The sequence below is a fragment of the Zalophus californianus genome, chromosome 3, assembly GCF_009762305.2.
Source record: "Zalophus californianus isolate mZalCal1 chromosome 3, mZalCal1.pri.v2, whole genome shotgun sequence".
NCBI classification, from domain to species: Eukaryota; Metazoa; Chordata; class Mammalia; order Carnivora; family Otariidae; genus Zalophus; species Zalophus californianus.
In genome coordinates, this window is record NC_045597.1 from 80,459,458 (window position 1) to 80,478,648 (window position 19,191).

General features: G+C 36.1%; 1 protein-coding gene across 6 annotated transcripts in view; it reads right to left on the minus strand.

Annotated features, from left to right (window-relative positions):
- MPHOSPH8 (M-phase phosphoprotein 8) overlaps positions 1-19,191 on the minus strand; it is a 52,511-nt gene that overhangs the window by 19,732 nt on the left and 13,588 nt on the right. For all 6 annotated transcript variants that reach the window (XM_027588335.2, XM_027588336.2, XM_027588334.2 and 3 more), the window contains exons 2-5: positions 18,222-18,377; positions 6,189-7,034; positions 4,656-4,755; positions 3,280-3,534 (exon numbers count right to left, since the gene is read on the minus strand). In XM_027588335.2, the coding sequence (XP_027444136.1) occupies positions 3,280-3,534; positions 4,656-4,755; positions 6,189-7,034; positions 18,222-18,377 (1,357 nt within the window). The remainder of the gene's footprint in view (positions 1-3,279; positions 3,535-4,655; positions 4,756-6,188; positions 7,035-18,221; positions 18,378-19,191) is intronic.

Below are 19,191 nucleotides of genomic sequence, written 5' to 3' on the forward strand. Positions count from 1 at the left end.
AAATTATGTTGGGAAGTTGACTGGAACCACAGTGACACTACAGACCAACTTGAAGAAAATGGCAAATTTATAATATTGTGTTTATTAATAAAATGGTATAAATTTTAATAACTTTCAAAAAGTTTTTATAATTTTCTCCATATAGGTCTTACAGATCTTCATATACAATATTCTTAGCAATCTTTTAAATGTGTTGCTATTGAAAATTAATTTTCTCATCTCCCTACCTTATTTTAATTGAAGCATAGTTGACACGTTACACTAGTTTCAGGTGTACAACATAGTGACTCAACAACTCTATACCTTGTGCTATGTTCACCACAAGTGTAGCTCCCATTTGTCACCAGACAACACTATTACATATCATTGACTATATTCCCTATGCTGTCTACCTTTTATCCTGGTGACTTATTCATTCCATAACTGGAAGCCTGTATCTCCCACTCCCCTTCACCCATTTTGCCCTTTCTCCTATCCCCACCCCCCTGGCAACCAACAGTTTGTTCTCTGTATTTATGGATCGGTTTCTGCTTTTTGTGTATTCATTTGTTTTTTTAGTTTCCACATACAAGTGATATCATATGGGGGTTGTCTTTCTCTGACTTACTTCACTTAGTGTAATACCCTGTAGGTCCATCCATGCTGTTGCAAATCTCATTCTTTTTCATGGTCGAGTAATATTATATTGAGTGAGTGTGTGTGTGTTTGAGTGTGTGTGTACACACCCCACAGCTTCTTTATCCATTCATCCATTGATGGGACAACTGGGTTGCTTCCAAATCTTAGCTATTATGAATAATGTTGCAATAATCATAGAGATGTATATATCTTTTCGAATTAGTGTTTTCCTTTTCTTTGGGTATACCCAGCAGTGGAATTACTGCATCATATGGTATTTTTTCTTAATTTTCTGAAGAACCTCCATACTGTTTTCGACAGAGGCTGTACCAACTTATATTCCCCCAACAGTTCACAAAGGTTCCTTTTTCTCCACATCCTCGCCAATGCTTATTTTTTTTTACTGAAAATTAACTTTTTAAGATTATATTATTTATGTAGAAATGTATGCAGAAATGCACACTGTATAGAAATATAGAGAACTGTAGTTAACTTTTGTATACTGGTCTTATATCCAGTCACCTTGCTAAACATTTAACATTTCTAAAACTTTGTGGATTGAGTTTTTCATATAGATAACATCTGATAATGAAAAGCTTTGCGGGGCGGGGGGAGGCTTCCTTCCCAATGCTTGTATCTTTTGTTTTTCACTGTCTTACTGGACTGGGTAGACCTTAGAATAATGTTGAATAACAGTGGTGACAGATGTCTGCCAAAGGTTTAATGTTTTACTAATTTAAGAAAGCTTCCTTTTATTCATAGTTTGCTAGGTTTTGTTTTTTAAAAATCAAGAATGTTCTTGAATCAGTTTCTCCTTTACACAGTGAATTCCTAGGAACACCTAACTTGATCATAAGAGGTTATGTTTTTATATACAGCTGGATTCAATTTGCTAATGTTTTGTTTGGGATATTTACATAAGCTTGGCCTATCATTTTCCTTTCTAACAAAGTTATTGTCTCATTATGGTTCTGAAATTATGATAGGCCTATAGAACGAGTTAGTATTCTTTATTTTTAGGAATACCTTTTTATAAGTTTGGTAAGCTCTTGCATATGAAACTATCTGTGCTAGTGTTAAATTTTTAAGGTTATTTTAAATTACTATTTCACATTCTTTATTTCTTTAATAGTTATAAAACTATTCAATTTTTGTATTTCCTCTTGGGTCAGTTTTATTAAACTATATTTTTCCAGGAATTTTCCCATCTCATTCTGTTTTCAAATTTATTGGTAAAAAATTGCTCAGAAAATTGTCTTTTTAATCTGGACACAATCTATAAGCACGTCTCTTTCTTCACTGGAAATACTGTTTGTGTAACCGTCCTTTTTTCTCCATAATCACTTTTGCTGGAAGCGTGCCTATTAGTCTTATCAATGAACCAACCTCTGGCTTTACTGATGCTCTTTACTATTGGTGGAGGTCATCAAGAGGATGTGACTTTGGGTTGACCCACAGGCTGGACCTGAGCAATCGGAGGTGTCTCCTTAGAATGTACCCACCATTCCCAAACAGGAGCTATTTCAAGGACATGCCTTGAGAATATAAGGTGTTGCTGAGACCATCTGGACTAAATATGTGACTGAACTCAGTTAAAGCCTCTATATAAAGTTCTAAGATTCAGGAGGAGGGGTGTGTGTGTGCACGTGCACAGATTGATCTACTCATCTTGTGGCCAACCAAGGCAAGCTTCGTATATAAGTTCCCTTGTTTATTAAACCTGCTACCTATCAATCTGGAATGGCCAACGTCTTCCTTTGGTCATTTCCTGCACTCCCTATACCGGGGCTGGTTTTAGATTTCATCCAGGGAAATTCTGAGTTTGCAACCAATACCTACTATCTGTTCCTTATTGTTTAATATCCCAACAGGAGTGCTGCTATTGGCATTTGCCCTGTGGGTAACCTCTTTCCTCCCTCTTATCTACTCCTCCTAGAAAGTGTCCCAATTTCCAGCAAGCTCAGCAATGTATCAAAAAGCATGTTTTACCCAGTATTCAGAATCTAGTTGTTCTGCAGTATGAGAGTCACCCAGAGTATCTAGCCTGCCATATATTTTGAAATATTTTAAAAATTCTCTTCAAGTGTTTCTCAAGATTCACAAATAACAGTTTTATCAGGTTAACCTCTTTTGTTTATTCTGTCCTAGTTTTATACACACACACACCACTCTTTTTATTACTCTTCCCTACAGCTATTGTACTCTGATTCTACACATGATTCTCCCCTCCTTGGCAGCCCATTCCAACATCCCCAAGGACAGCATTTATAATATAATCTTATTTATCAAGTGTTACTGCAAAATTAAAAGGGCAGAATACAAATAAGCCTGTATTTGATAATTTTCTGAAAGAAATCTAGTAAGCTATAGAAACAGACTGCTTGGCAAGAGTAGGTAATGTAGAAAACCAAAATCTTTATAATTTCTAAATGTGTTGAGCACAGTATAGGAACTCAGAAAATATTTGTTTAATGAATTTAGAAATCACAGAATGACTTAAGTCTTCAATTTTATAAAAATGTATTAAAAATTGTCAGGAGATCACTAAAATCTACTCCATTATTTTCTGACCAGAATTATACTGGGAGAGAAGAATAAGGAGAGTGAAATAACACGGTGCATTTACCCTGAAAAAATACTGCAAAATGACTACACACATACCAGAACTCTCATCTGCTTGGCACATACTGTCTAGAACCTCTTGATCACCTTCTGCAGCTATATATGCCCAAGTATCAGTTTCATCTCTTGTATTTCTCCTTTCTTTAAGTAACTGCTTGTTTTCCTTGGTTTTGTGATCTTCTGTGATTTTACAATCTAGTATTTCTTCTCTTTTCCGATTATTCTCAGGAAAATCATTTTTTTCTTCTGGAGTTAATTTAAGTAAATCAAACGCATTTCTGATTTCCTTAAATGCTGGTGAAAAAATAAAATTGAGAATAAATGAGTCACAAATTTCTGTTGTAACCAAAAGAAAATCTGGGTGTTAAGGAAACAGTTATTTTTGAAATTTTTACTAATATTTGCCTTGGTTATAAAGCATGATCAGATTTACTATTCAAAGCCATGAAGTTATTTCAACTGGCCTTTCTATTGGCTGCTCAATATTTAGAAAGGGTCTCTAAAGTGAATGGCTGTTAATTAAGTGTTCAGAACTACTCCCAGTTTTGACAAAGGCCTACTGAAGACAGTCAATCTCAAAATAATCCTAGTCATGCCACCACTGTCCTGCTAAAACAACTGCCTACAACTGTATCCTGAAGTTAACCTTGCACAAAAATGATTCCTGGTCAGTGTGCTGGCACCCTTCTGTCTCCCCCATTCACCATCAGGAATCACTTTTGTGCAAGGTTAACTTCAAATACAGTTGTAGGCAGCTATTTAGCAGTTGTGGGCAGTTCTACTTTGAATATTACCCTCAGCTATATACAGCTTTTGGGAGAAAAACTAGGTAAAAATAATCTATCTCTTAGAATCACTGCTTCATGAGAGCATGTGTTCCAAGTACTTTTGGTACAAGAACTAAACTATCCATTGGGGTTTTATTCAAATACTGTAACGGTGAATGTTTTATAAAGTACTTAATTCTAGTATTGACGTGTCATAGATTCTCAATATGTTGTATCCTTCTGATCCAAAATTTATGTTCAATATTATATTTATACAAATGACCCAGAGCTAAATACACACATGTATTAACAGTAGTTTGTCTCATTCAGCATCCACTATAAATGGAGACATTTACTTTTCTACCACAACTAATTTACAGAATCTCTATAATTCTAGTGTACTCCATCAAAAGGAGAAACAACAAAGTGAACAGAAGAGAAAAAAATTAATTACAGAAACAATATGAACTATGATACAATAAACTAAAGTAACTGTTTAAATAAAAGTAGCATAAAGTTCTAAATTCTCCAGTGAATGAAATTTTCTAATTTGCAAGTTAGAAAAGAGAGACTGTATTCACAGTAAATTAAATTCTTTGTATAAAAGATGACAATGGTAAATGATAAAATGTTAGTATTCACACTCACTCTTTAATCCCTTTGGCTCTTTACGGCCTTTTTCTTCCTTGTCCAAATCATGCCTTTTTTGGTTTTTTTCTTTGAGTTCATTTTTTTTTATCTCTTTCTCCTACAAGAGACAAATGAAAGACACAAAACAAGAAGACAGAAAGAACTGACATTATATATCTGAAAATTGGAAAACGCAGGTTCCTGGTATCAGTGGCTGCATTTTGGGTACTATGGCACATAACCACTAATTATTAAATCTTTTTTCACATCAACTGCTTCCTCAATCAAGATTATCCCTCAACCGTGATGATTTACAGGATACTAAATTCAAAACCCAACACCTCATTCTAAATATTTTTTCATTATTAAAAATAAATTCCAAAAAAATTCTCCCATAGTCCTACTAACCAAACACCACTATTTTTATTTCTCCACATTCTCCCTTCTGATCTTTGGAAATTTACATAATTTTGTTGTTTAAAATTCATTTTCCTTGGGGTGCTTGGGTGGCTCAGTCATTAAGCATCTGCCTTCGGCTCAGGTCATGATCCCAGGGTCCTAGGATGGAGCCCCATATCGGGCTCTCTGCTCAGTGGGAAGCTTGCTTCTCCCTTTCCCATGGCCCCTGCTTGTATTCCCTCTCTCACTGTGTCTCTCTCTGTCAAATAAATTACAAATCTTTAAAAAATTCATTTTCCTTTATTTACACTGCACAGATATTTTTACATGACTGAGTTCATATGTATAATTTTCTTCAGCTTAACATTTTAAAAACTTTTCTATTTTTGCTACATTGACCTCATAATTAGTATTTCAATAAAGAGATAACACCCAAAGTTGATGCAACAACATTTTCTTAATCATTTCCCTCGTGGCTAGACATTTAGTTTGACTGGCATTAGTTTTAGTGAAACTACACTGCCATAAATATCTTTCTATACCTAGCTTTTCCCCCCTTTAAAATGATTTCCTTAAGATAAATCTACAAAGAATGGATGAAAAAAAAGATCTTTTCATAGCCCTTGATAAATATTGCATATATGAATACTTTCATAATGTGGAAAATATTTAATTTTGAAAAATCACATAAAAATAATTTTTATAATAATGGGATAAAATCCTCTTAAACACTTTTTAAGATTTAAAAGGCTTATAAATATTGGTGTATATTATTTAAGTAAAAAATAGTATATTAAGACAGAAGGGGAAAAATATCAAGTAAGGAAAAGCTAAGCTGATGAAGCTTATTTTCAGCATTACTACACAGTGCTACATACCAGCTGAGTACCACTAAAAAAATCCTTTTGTTCACAAATTAGTCCTGAATTTTCTAGTTGTAATCTTAAAAAAAGCAATTATAACCGCTCATTCTAGTCACATATTAAGTGTAACTCCCTAACCACAGGAAAATTATTCTTATAGTTTGTTTCACTGTTTCCTCTTTGTTTTGTGAAATTTCTTGACCACTCAAAAAGAGTGGCAGCTTGACCTGAACATTTCTGTATTCTGTGAGATTCTGACTGCCTTTCAACCAATCCCCAGAGTACTTACCTCCCCACCTGAGTCAGGGGACCAGAGGCCTCTCTCTTCCACACCTGCTCTTGAACTCTTTTGTGTCTGGACAGGTGCAGGTGGCAACTTATCTAACTCTGTGGTGCTTTTGCCTTTGTCCTGATTCCTTTGCTTCTTATATATAGTTTTCTTCTCTAGGAAAAGGTTCCTGTTTTCTAGTGTTTTGCTCTCTTTAAGTTCCTCAGTCTTTCTCAGTTTCTTTCTTTTTCTCTTTGCTTTGACATCTACATCCTCATCAGCACTCAGAAAGCCATCTGGCTGTTTATCAAAAACCTCTTGAACTGCATCTTGCCCTGCTTTATCTTTTACGCTTTTAGTCTTCTGTTTCTCTTCTCTGTTGTCCGAGTGTAAATCTTCATTGTCGTCTTCTTGAAAAGAGGAGTCATTAAGTATACTTGATTCAGATTCCAACTGAGATTCAAAACATTTCTCTTTTTTTGTTTTTTTGTTTTCTTTGGAATCTTCTCTTAATTTATTCTTTAAATCTCTTATTTCACCCTTTTTAACTTTCTTTAATTCCTTAGTTTCTTTTGTATCCTCTTTTTTGGGCTTTTTGGATTCCTTTAATTCTTCTTTGGCTTCTGAAATTCTTTTCTTTGTCCTTAAATCAAAAACTAAACTTTCAGAGGAGCTCTCCAGGTCTGGTTTGGATTTATCTTTTAGTTTCCCAGTCTTTGCTTTTTTCTTTTTCATATCATCTGGGCTTTTCTCTTCTCTGTGCCTTAATTTTTTCTTTTTCTTCTTCGGAGAAGTATCTTCTTTTGTCTCACTTTGCTGATCACTATCAGAATTTGCCTCAAATATGTCATTATTTAAGGACAGTCTCTACAAAATATAAAAAAGACTTAATAGTCATTAACATAGCAATTTAAAGGTTTTGAAAAGTAGTACAAATGAAATCTGGTAGAAATGTTTTTATTTTCAAGCAGTTTCTCAACTTCTTATAATTATTTATCTAAATTGAAGTTGTATATTACTTATGTCTCTGATTTAGCAAATAGGTCTTGGTGATGACGGTGAGTCTCATTTTAAAAAAGCGGATAAACACAGTGACAAAAAAATGTTAGTGTCGCTGAAGGTCCCAAACTAAAGCAGAAATGAACAATAAAAGCTTTATGTATGGTGTATTTTATATGATTTGAAGTTCAAATTTTCCAAAAACACCAAGCAAGTAATTTGTACAGACTTTCTTGCCTGCCAAAAAAGTAGTTACCACTCCAAATGCAAGGTTTTTAAAGACTAGATCCTAGATATCCTTAAAGGTGCCGTTGTATTTCAGTTAGTTACACATGGAATGGGCAAGACTGCACACAAATCTTACTTCCCCAATTGATTTGATTTGTGTTATAACCTGAAATACCTCCTGTGGAAAATATATTTTTAAATGCTATCAACAACAACAAAAAAACCAAAACCAAACCCAAACAAACAAAAAAACCCACACCTTAGAAGTATTTATAATAGGGAGCCTGGGTGGCTCAGTTGGTTAAGCGTCTGGCTTTGGCTCAGGTCATGATCCCAGAGTCCTGGGATCGAGTCCCACATCGGGCTCCCTGCTCAGCGGGGAGCCTGCTTCTCCCTCTGCCTCTCTCTCTCTGTCTCTTATGAATAAATAAATAAAATCTTAAAAAAAAGACCAACTTTAAAAAAAAAATTTATAATAGACACAAAAACACTATGCAAAGTATTTTCAGTTCCCATTTCCCCAAAGTCTTTTCTTCTAAGTGACATGGGGGTGGAAAGAGAGGGAAGATAAGGACATTTTAAAAACGTTTTCCCGGGCGCCTGGGTGGCTCAGTTGGTTAAGCGTCTGCCTTTGGTTCAGGTCATGATCCCAGGGTCCTGGGATGAGTCCCACATCAGGCCCCCTGCTCAGTGGGTATTCTGCTTCTCCCTCTCCCTCTGATGCTCTCTCTCTCTGTACAAAATAAATAAAATCTTTAAAAAATGTAATTTAAAACCCCCCCATTTTTCCTGTAGTGTCTAAGAAATGATCATCACTATCACAAGATAGTGAGAGTATGGTGGAACTGGCTTAACTTTTTGAATCTCCCTGAACTGCTTTATAAAAAGAGCTATGGGGTGCCTGGTTGGCTCAGTTGGTAGAGCATGTGACTCTTGATCTTAAGGTCATAAGTTCAAGCCCCATGTTGGGTACAGAGTTTACTAAAAAAATTATATAATAAATAAATAAATAAATAAATAAAAAGACAAAGCTAGTAGGATAGCAAAACAAAGCCCCCACAGACAATATCTACAACAAAATTAAATAGCATAGTATCCCAGTGAACCCCAAAATACAGGTATGGGGACAAACTACTAACAGCTATAAGACTGTTATGAATACCTACACAGGAGAAAGCAAATGGGAGAAATCACTACAAAGACTGACAGGTCAACCTGAGAAGAGTAGAAGGAAGGGGCAGAACCTGTACATGCACAGGGTGACTGCAGGTGTCTGTGGACATGTGAAGGGCTGGCCCGGGCCAGGTCCTGTGAACTCTCAAAAGTAACTGCCAATGGTCTCTCTCTTCCAGGACTTTCATGACAAAGCCCCAAAATGAGGAGAAACTGCTGAGATTAGATTCTAAATAAAGTAGGACAGGAAAAATAGAAACAAAGAAAAGAGAAGATTCAGATATTAGGGGGAGGGGGGCAGAAGGTGAGGCAGGGTAAAACCAAAGCCAGAAAAAAAAATCTCATTAAGTCTAAGGCCATATTTTTTAACCCTTCATAAAAATAATAAACTGCTCAGGAGCCATTAAACTAAAAAAAAAAAAATTATCTTATTCTCTTCTTTTGCCTTCCAAAACATCAGAAGAAGTAATTTCATATCAATATAAACAGCAGAAAATTAGGGTAAAATATTTTACTAACTTGTTATAAGAAAAAACAGACCAAGGAATAGAGTACTCTAAAACAATAAAAGCAAGCCAGAAAGATACGCCTACAAAACAGTAGAGAAAATAAACACAAATTTTGAGGCATCACACAAAAAGACCAAGTCACTTAAAAGAGAAAGAAATTCAGATCCATCTTTAGAGTAGTGCTTTATGCCAGATAACAACAGAATAACACATTAAGATATTCAACAAAAGAAAATGTGAGCCAAGAATTTATATTCAGTCAAACTGGCTTTCAATATAAAGACTGCCAACAACTATTATGAAATACAAGAACTCTAGGAATATTTTTCTCATGAGCCCTTCTACTACAGAGGTGGTTCTAAAACCTTAGCATGCATCAGAATGCTGGAGGGCTTTATCAAAACACAGGTATAGGGTGCCTTCATGGCTCAGTCGGTTAAGTGTCCAACTATTGATTTTGGCTCAGGCCATGATCTCAGGATCATGGGATTGAGCCCTGTGTTGGGCTCTGTACTCTCCCTCCCCCTGCTCTATCTCTAAAATAAAATAAAATCTTAAAAAAAAAAAACCCACAACCAAGAAACCCCAAAAACACAGGCAGCTGGTCGCTCTATCCAACGATGTTGCAGCCCAGAGACTGCAATTCTAACACATTCCCAGATGAGGATAACTGATACTTCTGGCCTGGAGTCCACACTTTGAGAACCACTATACTAAAGAATGAGCTTCAGATACCCAATTATGACTGGATAGACATCAAAATAAAGACAGGTAGAAACTATTAAATAGATACCTGCTTTTAGAATTAAGACTGAATGATGGCTATAAGAGAGTACAGTATGTAACAGTCACTAATACTCTTGATAATAGAGCAGCTATCAAAATAATGGGGAGAGAATGGTGAGAAAATACTAAACAATACATAGTAGTCTTGCTGATTGCCTTATAGTTCTAAACTGAGAGTAAAGGGACAGTACTTCAAATAGGATATGGAGGGAAAGGGAACGCAGCAAGAAGATAGGTACTAATTAACAACCAAAAGAACCTGTTTATCAAATTGATAACATAACCACCGAAAAGAAAAAAATCAATCCAAAGAACTTTTGAATGCTAAACATCCTCAGTGCATATGCTTACTAGGAACAAAAAGAACTGCAAATAAATTTGGAGTTTTACAATAGGACGGGTGTAGTAAATCTGAAACTAACTTCTCATTTTTGTAGGACTGAGTAATGAGTATATATAACATTGGTGGGAACCAGAGTTCTCACAGTAGGAAAAGAGAAACAGACTATGGCCAGGTAGAATGAGTGGAAACCCTGAGGTCATGGACTGAAATTACAGATACCCATACGAATTTATGACATATATTTTTTCCTTTAGCTCTGGCTACTTAAAGGGCCTAGAAGTAATCATACCCCAGTAGTAATAAGTACATCTTGTTTTTTTTTTTAAGAGTTTATTCATTTATTTGACAGAGAGAGACAAGCGAGAGAGGGAACACAAGCAGAGGGAGTGGGAGAGGGAGAAGCAGGCTTCCCGCTGAGCAGGGAGCCTGATGCGGGGCTCGATTCCAGGACCCTGGGATCATGACCTGAGCCGAAGGCAGAGCTTAACTGACTGAGCCACCCAGACGCCCCTACATCTTGGATTTTAATCCTATCCTCCTTTACAAAGAATCAGGATTCCTTGGAGAAGTGGTTAATACTAGGGATGGAGTAGGAAACATGGTAACACTGAACACCTTGTCAGAAGAAATGATGCGCTCAAAACAGAAAGGGAAACATCAAAAGGACACAAGAGCTGCCTTGAAGGGGCTCCTACTAGCCAAATTTGGAACCATTTTAGCATCAACATGAATAACAACAGCAATGGATGACTGATGAATAAAACAATTCCAGGAGTGTGTACTGATAATAAAAAAAATTTCGGGGAGGGAGGAGCTGTTCTTTATAAAATACAAACAAAAAATATACAATAACAGAATTAGAAAAATCAGTATTTGTAACCACCACAGGAATAACTAATTGAGGCAAGAAGCATCAAGGTACTTTAAAATCATGCGGTGAGAGGCTGTTGGGGAACAAGAGATTCTCAGTCTCAAATATTACTTATCATTAGGTTATTTATTATCATGTTATTATTTTATTTATTTTTAAAGATTTTATTTATTCGAGAGAGAGAGCATGAGGGGGGAGGGTCGGAGGGAGAAGCAGACTCCCCACTGAGCAGGGAACCCGATGCAGAACTCGATCCTGGGACTCCAGAATCATGACCAGTCGCTTAACCAACTGAGCCACCCAGGCTCCCTCATGTTATTATTTTAAAAGGAAAAAGGTACCTTTAAAAAGAGAGGGAAAAAAATGGGCCTCACTTTATCATAAAATTATAATTTAACACCAGCAATAAATGGGATAATTGACATACATCTCTTGCCATCATGTAATTACCTATATAATACATTTGTCAGAATGTTCACACTGAATCTAATCACCAGGAAAGAAACCATCTAATTCCAATTTAGAAAAAAACCCACTATTTGTGATTTCACACTAATTATCATTCATCTAATTACAATATGAAGAACTTTCTATGAAACAACTAGTCTGGATTCTTTTTTTTTTTTTTTTTAGATTTTATTTATTTATTTATCAGAGAGAGAGCACAAGCAGGGGGAGTGACAGGCAGAGGAAGAAGCAGACTCCCCACTGAACAGGGAGCCCAATGCGGGGCTTGATCCCAGGACCCCAGGATCACGACCTGAGCTGAAGGCAGACGCTTAACTGACTCAGCCACCCAGGCGCCCTGAACTGGTCTGGATTCTTAAAAGATCCACATCATAAAAGACGAAAAAAGGAAAACAGGCTATGGAACTGTTCTAGATGAAACAAAACCAGAAAGACATGAAACTAAATGCACTGCATGACAGAAAGCAACAAAGGACATCCCAGGACAAATGGGGAAATCCAGATGAATGTAGCTGCATCTTAGCTGTATAATAGGTTAACAGTATTGCTGAGGTACTGCTACTGATAGGGCACACTGCTAATTTAAAGTTCCCTGAGTGTAACAATGCAGGAGAATGTCTTTGTTGTTATGAAATACGAAATACGCACTGAGGACTTCAAGTCTGCAACCTGCTCTCAAGTGCTTCAGCTGTCATTCTCTCAACCAAAAGCTACCCTTTTGCTTCAAGCAATTTCTGTGAAAGAGTACTTAATGACTTCTGCTATTTCAATTTTCCCTCCATCCTAAAGAGTTTACAACTGACTTCCTTCATCTTAAAAAACATTTTGCCTTATTTCACATAGCATAATCCTCTCCAGTTCCATCCATGTCAATGCAAATGGTAGAAGTGAAATAAGTCAAGTAAAGAGAGACAATTATCATTTGGTTTCACTCATCTGTGGAATATAAGGAATAGCGTGGAGGACCACAGGGGAAGGGAGGGAAATCTGAATGGGAAGAAATCAGAGAGGGAGACAAACCATAAGAGACTCTGGGAAACAAACTGAAGGTTACAGAGGGGAGGGGCGGTGAGAAGATGGGGTAGGTGGGCAATGGGTATTAAGGAGGGCACGTGTTGTGATGAGCACTGGGTGTTACACACAACTAATGAGTCGTTGAACGCTACATCAAAAATTAATGATGATTAATATGTTGGCTGATTGAACATAAGACTGGTTGGTGTTGACCTCCTCATTTCCAAATGATATAGCCTGCTCTTATTTAAATTGTTCCCACTGGTGAAAGGGAAAAGGGTGCAGGGTGGGGTATGGGGGCAAACAGGACAAACAAATTTCATCTTGGTAGGTGTATGATTAACTACTGCAAAAAAAATTTCAAACAAGAATTACAAAACTCTGAATTCTTTTTTCAGAGTACTTAACAATCATATTATTACTTGGAACACGGTAATAAACACTATCTTGTACTCTCCACAAATCATCCAATCTACATTTCCAGCCCAAATCTTTCTTTTCAACTCAGACCAGTATTTCCAATGAGAAACTGGACATCTTCACTTGGATGACAAACCAGTAACTAAAATCTAAAGTGTTCAAAACTGTATCTGTTCCCTAAGTAATACCGTCATTTGTCTGGGTCCCCAAATGAGTAACCTTAGTCATCTCTGACTCTGCTTCTCCCTAGATCAGATCGGTCACTAAATCCTGTGCAATGTGGAATCAGTTCTCCAAACTATGCTACCTTAATTCAGTCTTCACCTCTCCCTGCCAGCAGTGTCTCCCCATTTCAGAACCATGACCACGGTGTCTCCAGAACTCCTGCTAATAGACACAGAGGGATGAATGACAGAATTAGAAAATCACTATTTTCTACCCTCTAATGAGAAAATGGTTCTAGGCAATGATCAATGGCTCCTAAAACCTACACATGAAAAGTTGGGAGTTTTCTAATGAAGGATCAGACTGAAAACACCTAATTTCAATGACTGTATTAACCCCACTGTAAGGGAGTCAACTAAACATCATGTGCTTTCTGATGTGCAGGAGGTAAATACCACTTACAACTATCCTTGCAAAATAAATAAACCTGAATGTAAATGTAATCATGCCTCCATATCTAGCTACCAGTTTACAGAAATATGGGGCTAGAGGAACGTGTTAAATACCACCATGCACTCAGCCAAACCCAGCACATAGGAAATTCTGCAGAAAATGATGTGGTTTCTTCATCAAATAAACATGGGGAAGAAAAAGCTTAGAGTAAGATTATCAATGATACATGATGTGTAGACCTTTTTCAAATCTCAAATTTGCTTGAAAATATTCTAGCAAATAGGGGTACCTGGGTGACTCAGTTGGTTAAGCATCCGACTCTTGATTTCAGCTCAGGTCATGATCTCGGGGTCATGGGCTCGAGCCCCACATCGGGTTCTTGTCTTGGAGCTTGCTTGGGATTCTCTCTCTCCCTCTAGTCCTCCCCCCAACCTCCTCCTCTCTCTAAAAAAAAAAAAAAAAAAATTAAAAAAATCCTAGCGAATACAAAGCGAGAGGGAGAGCAGTGGACAGAAAAAGGAAGAATGGCCAAGTACTGGTAATAACTAACACTGGTGATGAACAAACTCTCATGACACTGACCTTCCCAGTTTTGTATGTTCAAATTTTCCTTAATAAAATTCTTCAAAAATAAAAGTCTGGACCATATCAGACACTATATTTATTAAAAATGCTATCCCTAAATAAAAGAAAAAAACCAAAAAGGTATAAATAGTAAAATGTTGAAGCAGTGCAGCAGAGGTTCACTATCATATATCAGCCATTGAAGCTCAAGGCAGACCAGTGGTTCCCTTATTTGTAGATTATCTGTCCATTAAAAACAAAGGGCTAGACCATATCACACATAAACAGCACCTCAATCTTTTTTAGTTTAAAATACTCAATTTTTTTTAGTTTTGGTCAAAAAAAAAGATAAAAAGGGAACCAAATGTTAAATGCTGAAAAGTATTTTAATGAACAAATACCATTTCTACATCATGTATATTTTCTGATTAATAGCATTAACAACCATTTTTGGGGATCATTTATTTATTTTTTAAAAATATTTATTTATTTTAGAGAGAGAAAGAAAACACAAGCAGGAGGGGCAGAGGGAGAGAGAATCTCAAGCAGACTCCTCACTGTGCGCAGAGCCCAATACAGGGCTTGATCTCACGACCCTGAGATCATGACCTGAGCTGAAACCAAGAGTCAGACACCTGACTGTGCCATCCAGGTGCCCTTTTTGGGGTTATTTAAGAAACCATTTCTAATTTCTGTGATGCTTACTAAGTCCTAAGCAAGCAATGCTCCTAGATTTAAATAGAAAAAGTGACAAATCAAATATTCTTACAGATACTACTGTGGTGAAACCCCTACATAAGACAAAAATTTTGGTGACTGGGATATATCATTTTTCATAGAAAACACATTTGTTGCTTGCATGAACACGGATGATGAGATGAACAAAGCAATTTTCTCCTACAGACTATTTCTATATCTACAGTGAAAAGAATCACAAAAGCGTATGAATGGCAAAACTATTTTGCTAAAGGGGAAAAAGATCAGTGACCAGTTGTATTTTTGCCATATTCCTATCCACTGACCTTACCTCAAAGAGTCACAGCAATATACTGGAATACTTAACAGATGAGAGAATTCATGAGAAAGCTGACCTGATATAGGAAATAGAAATTTCAGTCTTTAAAATGTAAATTTTGAATTTTTGAATTTCAGATTCAAAATGTGCCTAGAATTTCAAATTTTTTAAAAAGATTTTATTTATTTATTTGAGAGAGAGATCATGAGCGGGGGGCAGGGGGGTAGAGGGAGAAGCAGACTCCCAACTGAGCAGGGAGCCTGACATGGCACTCAATTCCAGGACCCTGGGATCATGACCTGGGCTAAAGGCAGACCCTTAACCAACTGAGCCACCCAGGCGCCCCTAGAATTTTAAATTATTTATAAAATAGTAAGGAGAGCTTAGAAAAAAAAAAAAAGTGAAGAAGTATCTTTCTTTTTTTTTTTAACACTATTTTTAAGTAATCTTTACACCCAACATAGGGCTCATACTCACAACCCCAAGATCAAGTGTTGCATACTGTGACTGAGCCAGCCAGGCACCCCTCAGGTGGAGAGATATCTTTCTAAAAGTAGGACAGGATTCATAAGCTTAAGAATACACCTTAAACACACCAGTCTGTCAGCAATCATTCTCATTCAGACCATTATCAATAATTTTAAATCAAGAAAAAGAGCTGCAAGTAGGGTTTAACCAGAGGCTTGGTAAAGTAAAAGAGACAATAAAGCTAGTATTCTGCAGGAAAATGAGAAATACACTTAAGGAAGAATTCAATCAAAAAGTCTAAATTTTTTGAGTAATAAGAACCTATCACTTAGTAAAACAGATGTATTTGTGTTTGTGAGAGTGTTTTTAGGGAAAGAAATAGGAAAGGAAAGAATAGGCACCCATTCCAGAAAAGTGAAGTATAAGTATAGCAAAAGAATTTGAGGAAAAAAGTCTCTACTTTAATGTGAACTCATTTTGTAAAGGGTTTCCTCTACAAAAAACTTAAAAGTAACGAGGATTTTGCTTAGAAATTTAAAAACCAAAAGACCTTGGGCGCCTGGGTGGCTCAGTTGGTTAAGCGACTGCCTTCTGCTCAGGTCATGATCCTGGAGTCCCGGGATGGAGTCCCACATCGGGCTCCCTGCTTGACGGGGAGTCTGCTTCTCCCTCTGACCCTCTTCCCTCTTGTGCTCTCTATCTCTCATTCTCTCTCTCTAATAAATAAATAAAATCTTTAAAAAAAAATTAAAAAAAAAATAAAAATAAAAACCAAAAGACCTTGCCACTATAACAAAAATTTAAAAAACTGAGTCCACTACTCTCAATGGATTTCAAGCTATAGCCCAAACTAAAAGGCAACCTACCATACTGGTTAAGAATGTAACTGCCTGGCTCTACCATTACTAACTGATTAACCTGAGCTACGGTTACTTATCTAAACCTCAGTTTCTCATCTTAATCCACATAAAGTGGTGATCCAGTGTTTGGCACATACACAGTATAAATGCTCAGTAAATACAAGCTGCCTTGTTATTGCTATTATTATTAACAACCACTACAATCAGTGAAAATTGGGTCCTAATATTGTTTTGGTTAAACTCAAATTGTAGGGAAAGAAGATAAACATTCAGTCCTCAAAACAGAGGCTTCTTTTGTGAAAAATTTTCACTATATAGTTCTAAGTCCCAGAAGCTCTGCGAGTATTCTAAAAAATTACAATAATTTCTAATGAAAAAGAAAACTAAAAGCAAAAGCAAAAAGTTGAGTAAGAGTTGGTTCAATTTATAAATAGAAGCTATAAAGAAAATTTACATGGAAAAGTACAATGGGAAATTTTTACAAGATTTATACATAAATCCAATTCAATTATTTGTGGAATAAGAGGACCAAGGATAAAATAATAGAAGAAAACCCTTACTCCAAGTTTTTGCATCTGTTTTAATAATATCCCACTCTAGACCACCATGAAATTTTTTTCCAAACTGCTGATGATAGAAGTTTAACTTATCTGGGGCACCTGGGTGGCTCAGTCGGTAAGCATCAGACTCTTGACTTCAGCTCAGATCACGATCTCAGGGCCGAGAGATTAAGCCCTATGTTAACTGATCGTGTGTGTGGAGACTGCTTGGGATTCTCTCTCTTCCTCTCTTTCTGCCCCTCCCCCTGCTCACAGTCTCTCTTTCTAAATAAATAAGCCTTTTTTAAAAAAAAGTTTATCTGCGCTCCTTTGATCTCTTAATCCTTCCTTACCATCAGAAAGAGTTTACTAAAAAGCAATAAAGTAGCTAAAAACTAAAGTGGGAAGAGAAGAGAAAAACAAAAGTCCTGGGTAATCAGATCTGAATAATCTCTAATGGATTAAAATTTATAGCTTTATAAAACGATCTAAGACTTATTTCGATTAGCAGAAAAATCAGACATAATATGTTGACAATGCAGATTAAAACAATTATGTTTACTATTATCATTATTATCATTATTATTATCTATAGTAGCAACACGAATACTACAAAAAAATGTTCCTAAGACACACAAAAACAAGATGCTCATACCATGGATGAACAAATAAAGTTTTGACATGTTTTTAACCTCCCCACTTTCACCTTACTCTTAACTAAAAAGAAAAGTATTAATCAACATGTCCAAACTATACTTGTTTGTCAGCTGTGATCATAGATTGACTATAGAAGGAAGAGTTTGGCAAAATCAATTTTAGTATTCTGTGAGAATCAATTGGCTATACAAAATTTACAATATACAGAATACTATATATTTTATTACTTGTAATTATTTTAAAAAGACTTTATTTGAGAGAGCAAGAGAGAGAGAGCATGAGCTTGGAGGGCAGGGGGAAAGAGGGAGAGGGAGAAACAGGATCCCCAGTGAGCAGGGAGCCAACGTGGGGCTAGATCCCAGGACCCTGGGATCATGACCTGAGCCAAAGGCAGACACTTAACTGACTAAGCCACCCAGGCACCCCTATTTGTAAATTCTTTGCTGCACATTCCTTATGTCAGTAAAATTTATAGTAAGTTTATTATACTAAAAAAAAGAAATATGAAATAAAACATGATACCTGAATATCCTTCTTGACCGGCTTAGCTTTGTTCTCCACAACGTTCTTCCTAAATTCGAGAAGAACTTCTTTACAGTCCTCAAGATGAATCTCAGGCTCCCAGGTATCATCATCTGATGTGTATCCTTTCCATCGAACTTTGTAAAGGATTTTACCCTGTTACAGAATTAAAAACAGGCAAATAAAGGACATTAAATTTGATAATTTAAATGATTAACTTTCCAGAAACATACAATCCTGAGAATATACGAATGAACTTGAAATGGAGATTAATATCATTATAAAGCATGTTAATCTCCTGAAGCAAGTGCATTTAAGAAAAAAGTGTCACAACAAAACTAAAAATAAACAAATGAAACTATATCAAACTAAAAAGCTTCTTTACTACAAAGGAAACCACCAACAAAATGAAAAAGCAACCTACTGTATTGGAAAATATTTCCAAATCACATTATCTGATAATGGGTTAATAATACCCAAAATATATAAAGAACTCATACAACTCAGTAACAAAGAAACAATCTGACTAAAAAATGGGCAGATGTGAATAGACATTTTTCCAAAGAAGACATACAAATGGCCAACAAATATATGAAAAGATGCTCAACATCACTAATCATCAGGGAAATGCAAATCAAAAAACCACAGAGATCTCACCTCATCCTATTATCAAAAGGAAAAGAAATAACAGGTATTAGAAAGGATTAGGAAAAAAAGAAAACCCCTGTGCACTGTTGGTAAGAATGTAAACTGGTGTAGCCACTACGCAAAAACAGTAAAAAGGTTCCTCAAAAAATTAAAACAAAAAAACCTACCATATGATCCAGCAATTCCACTTCTGGGTATTTATCTGAAGAAAACAAAAACACTAACTCAAAAAGATATATGTACACCCATGTTCACTGCATTATCATTTCAATAGCCAAAAAGTAGAAATAGCCCAAGTATCTTCAACAGATGAATGAAGAAA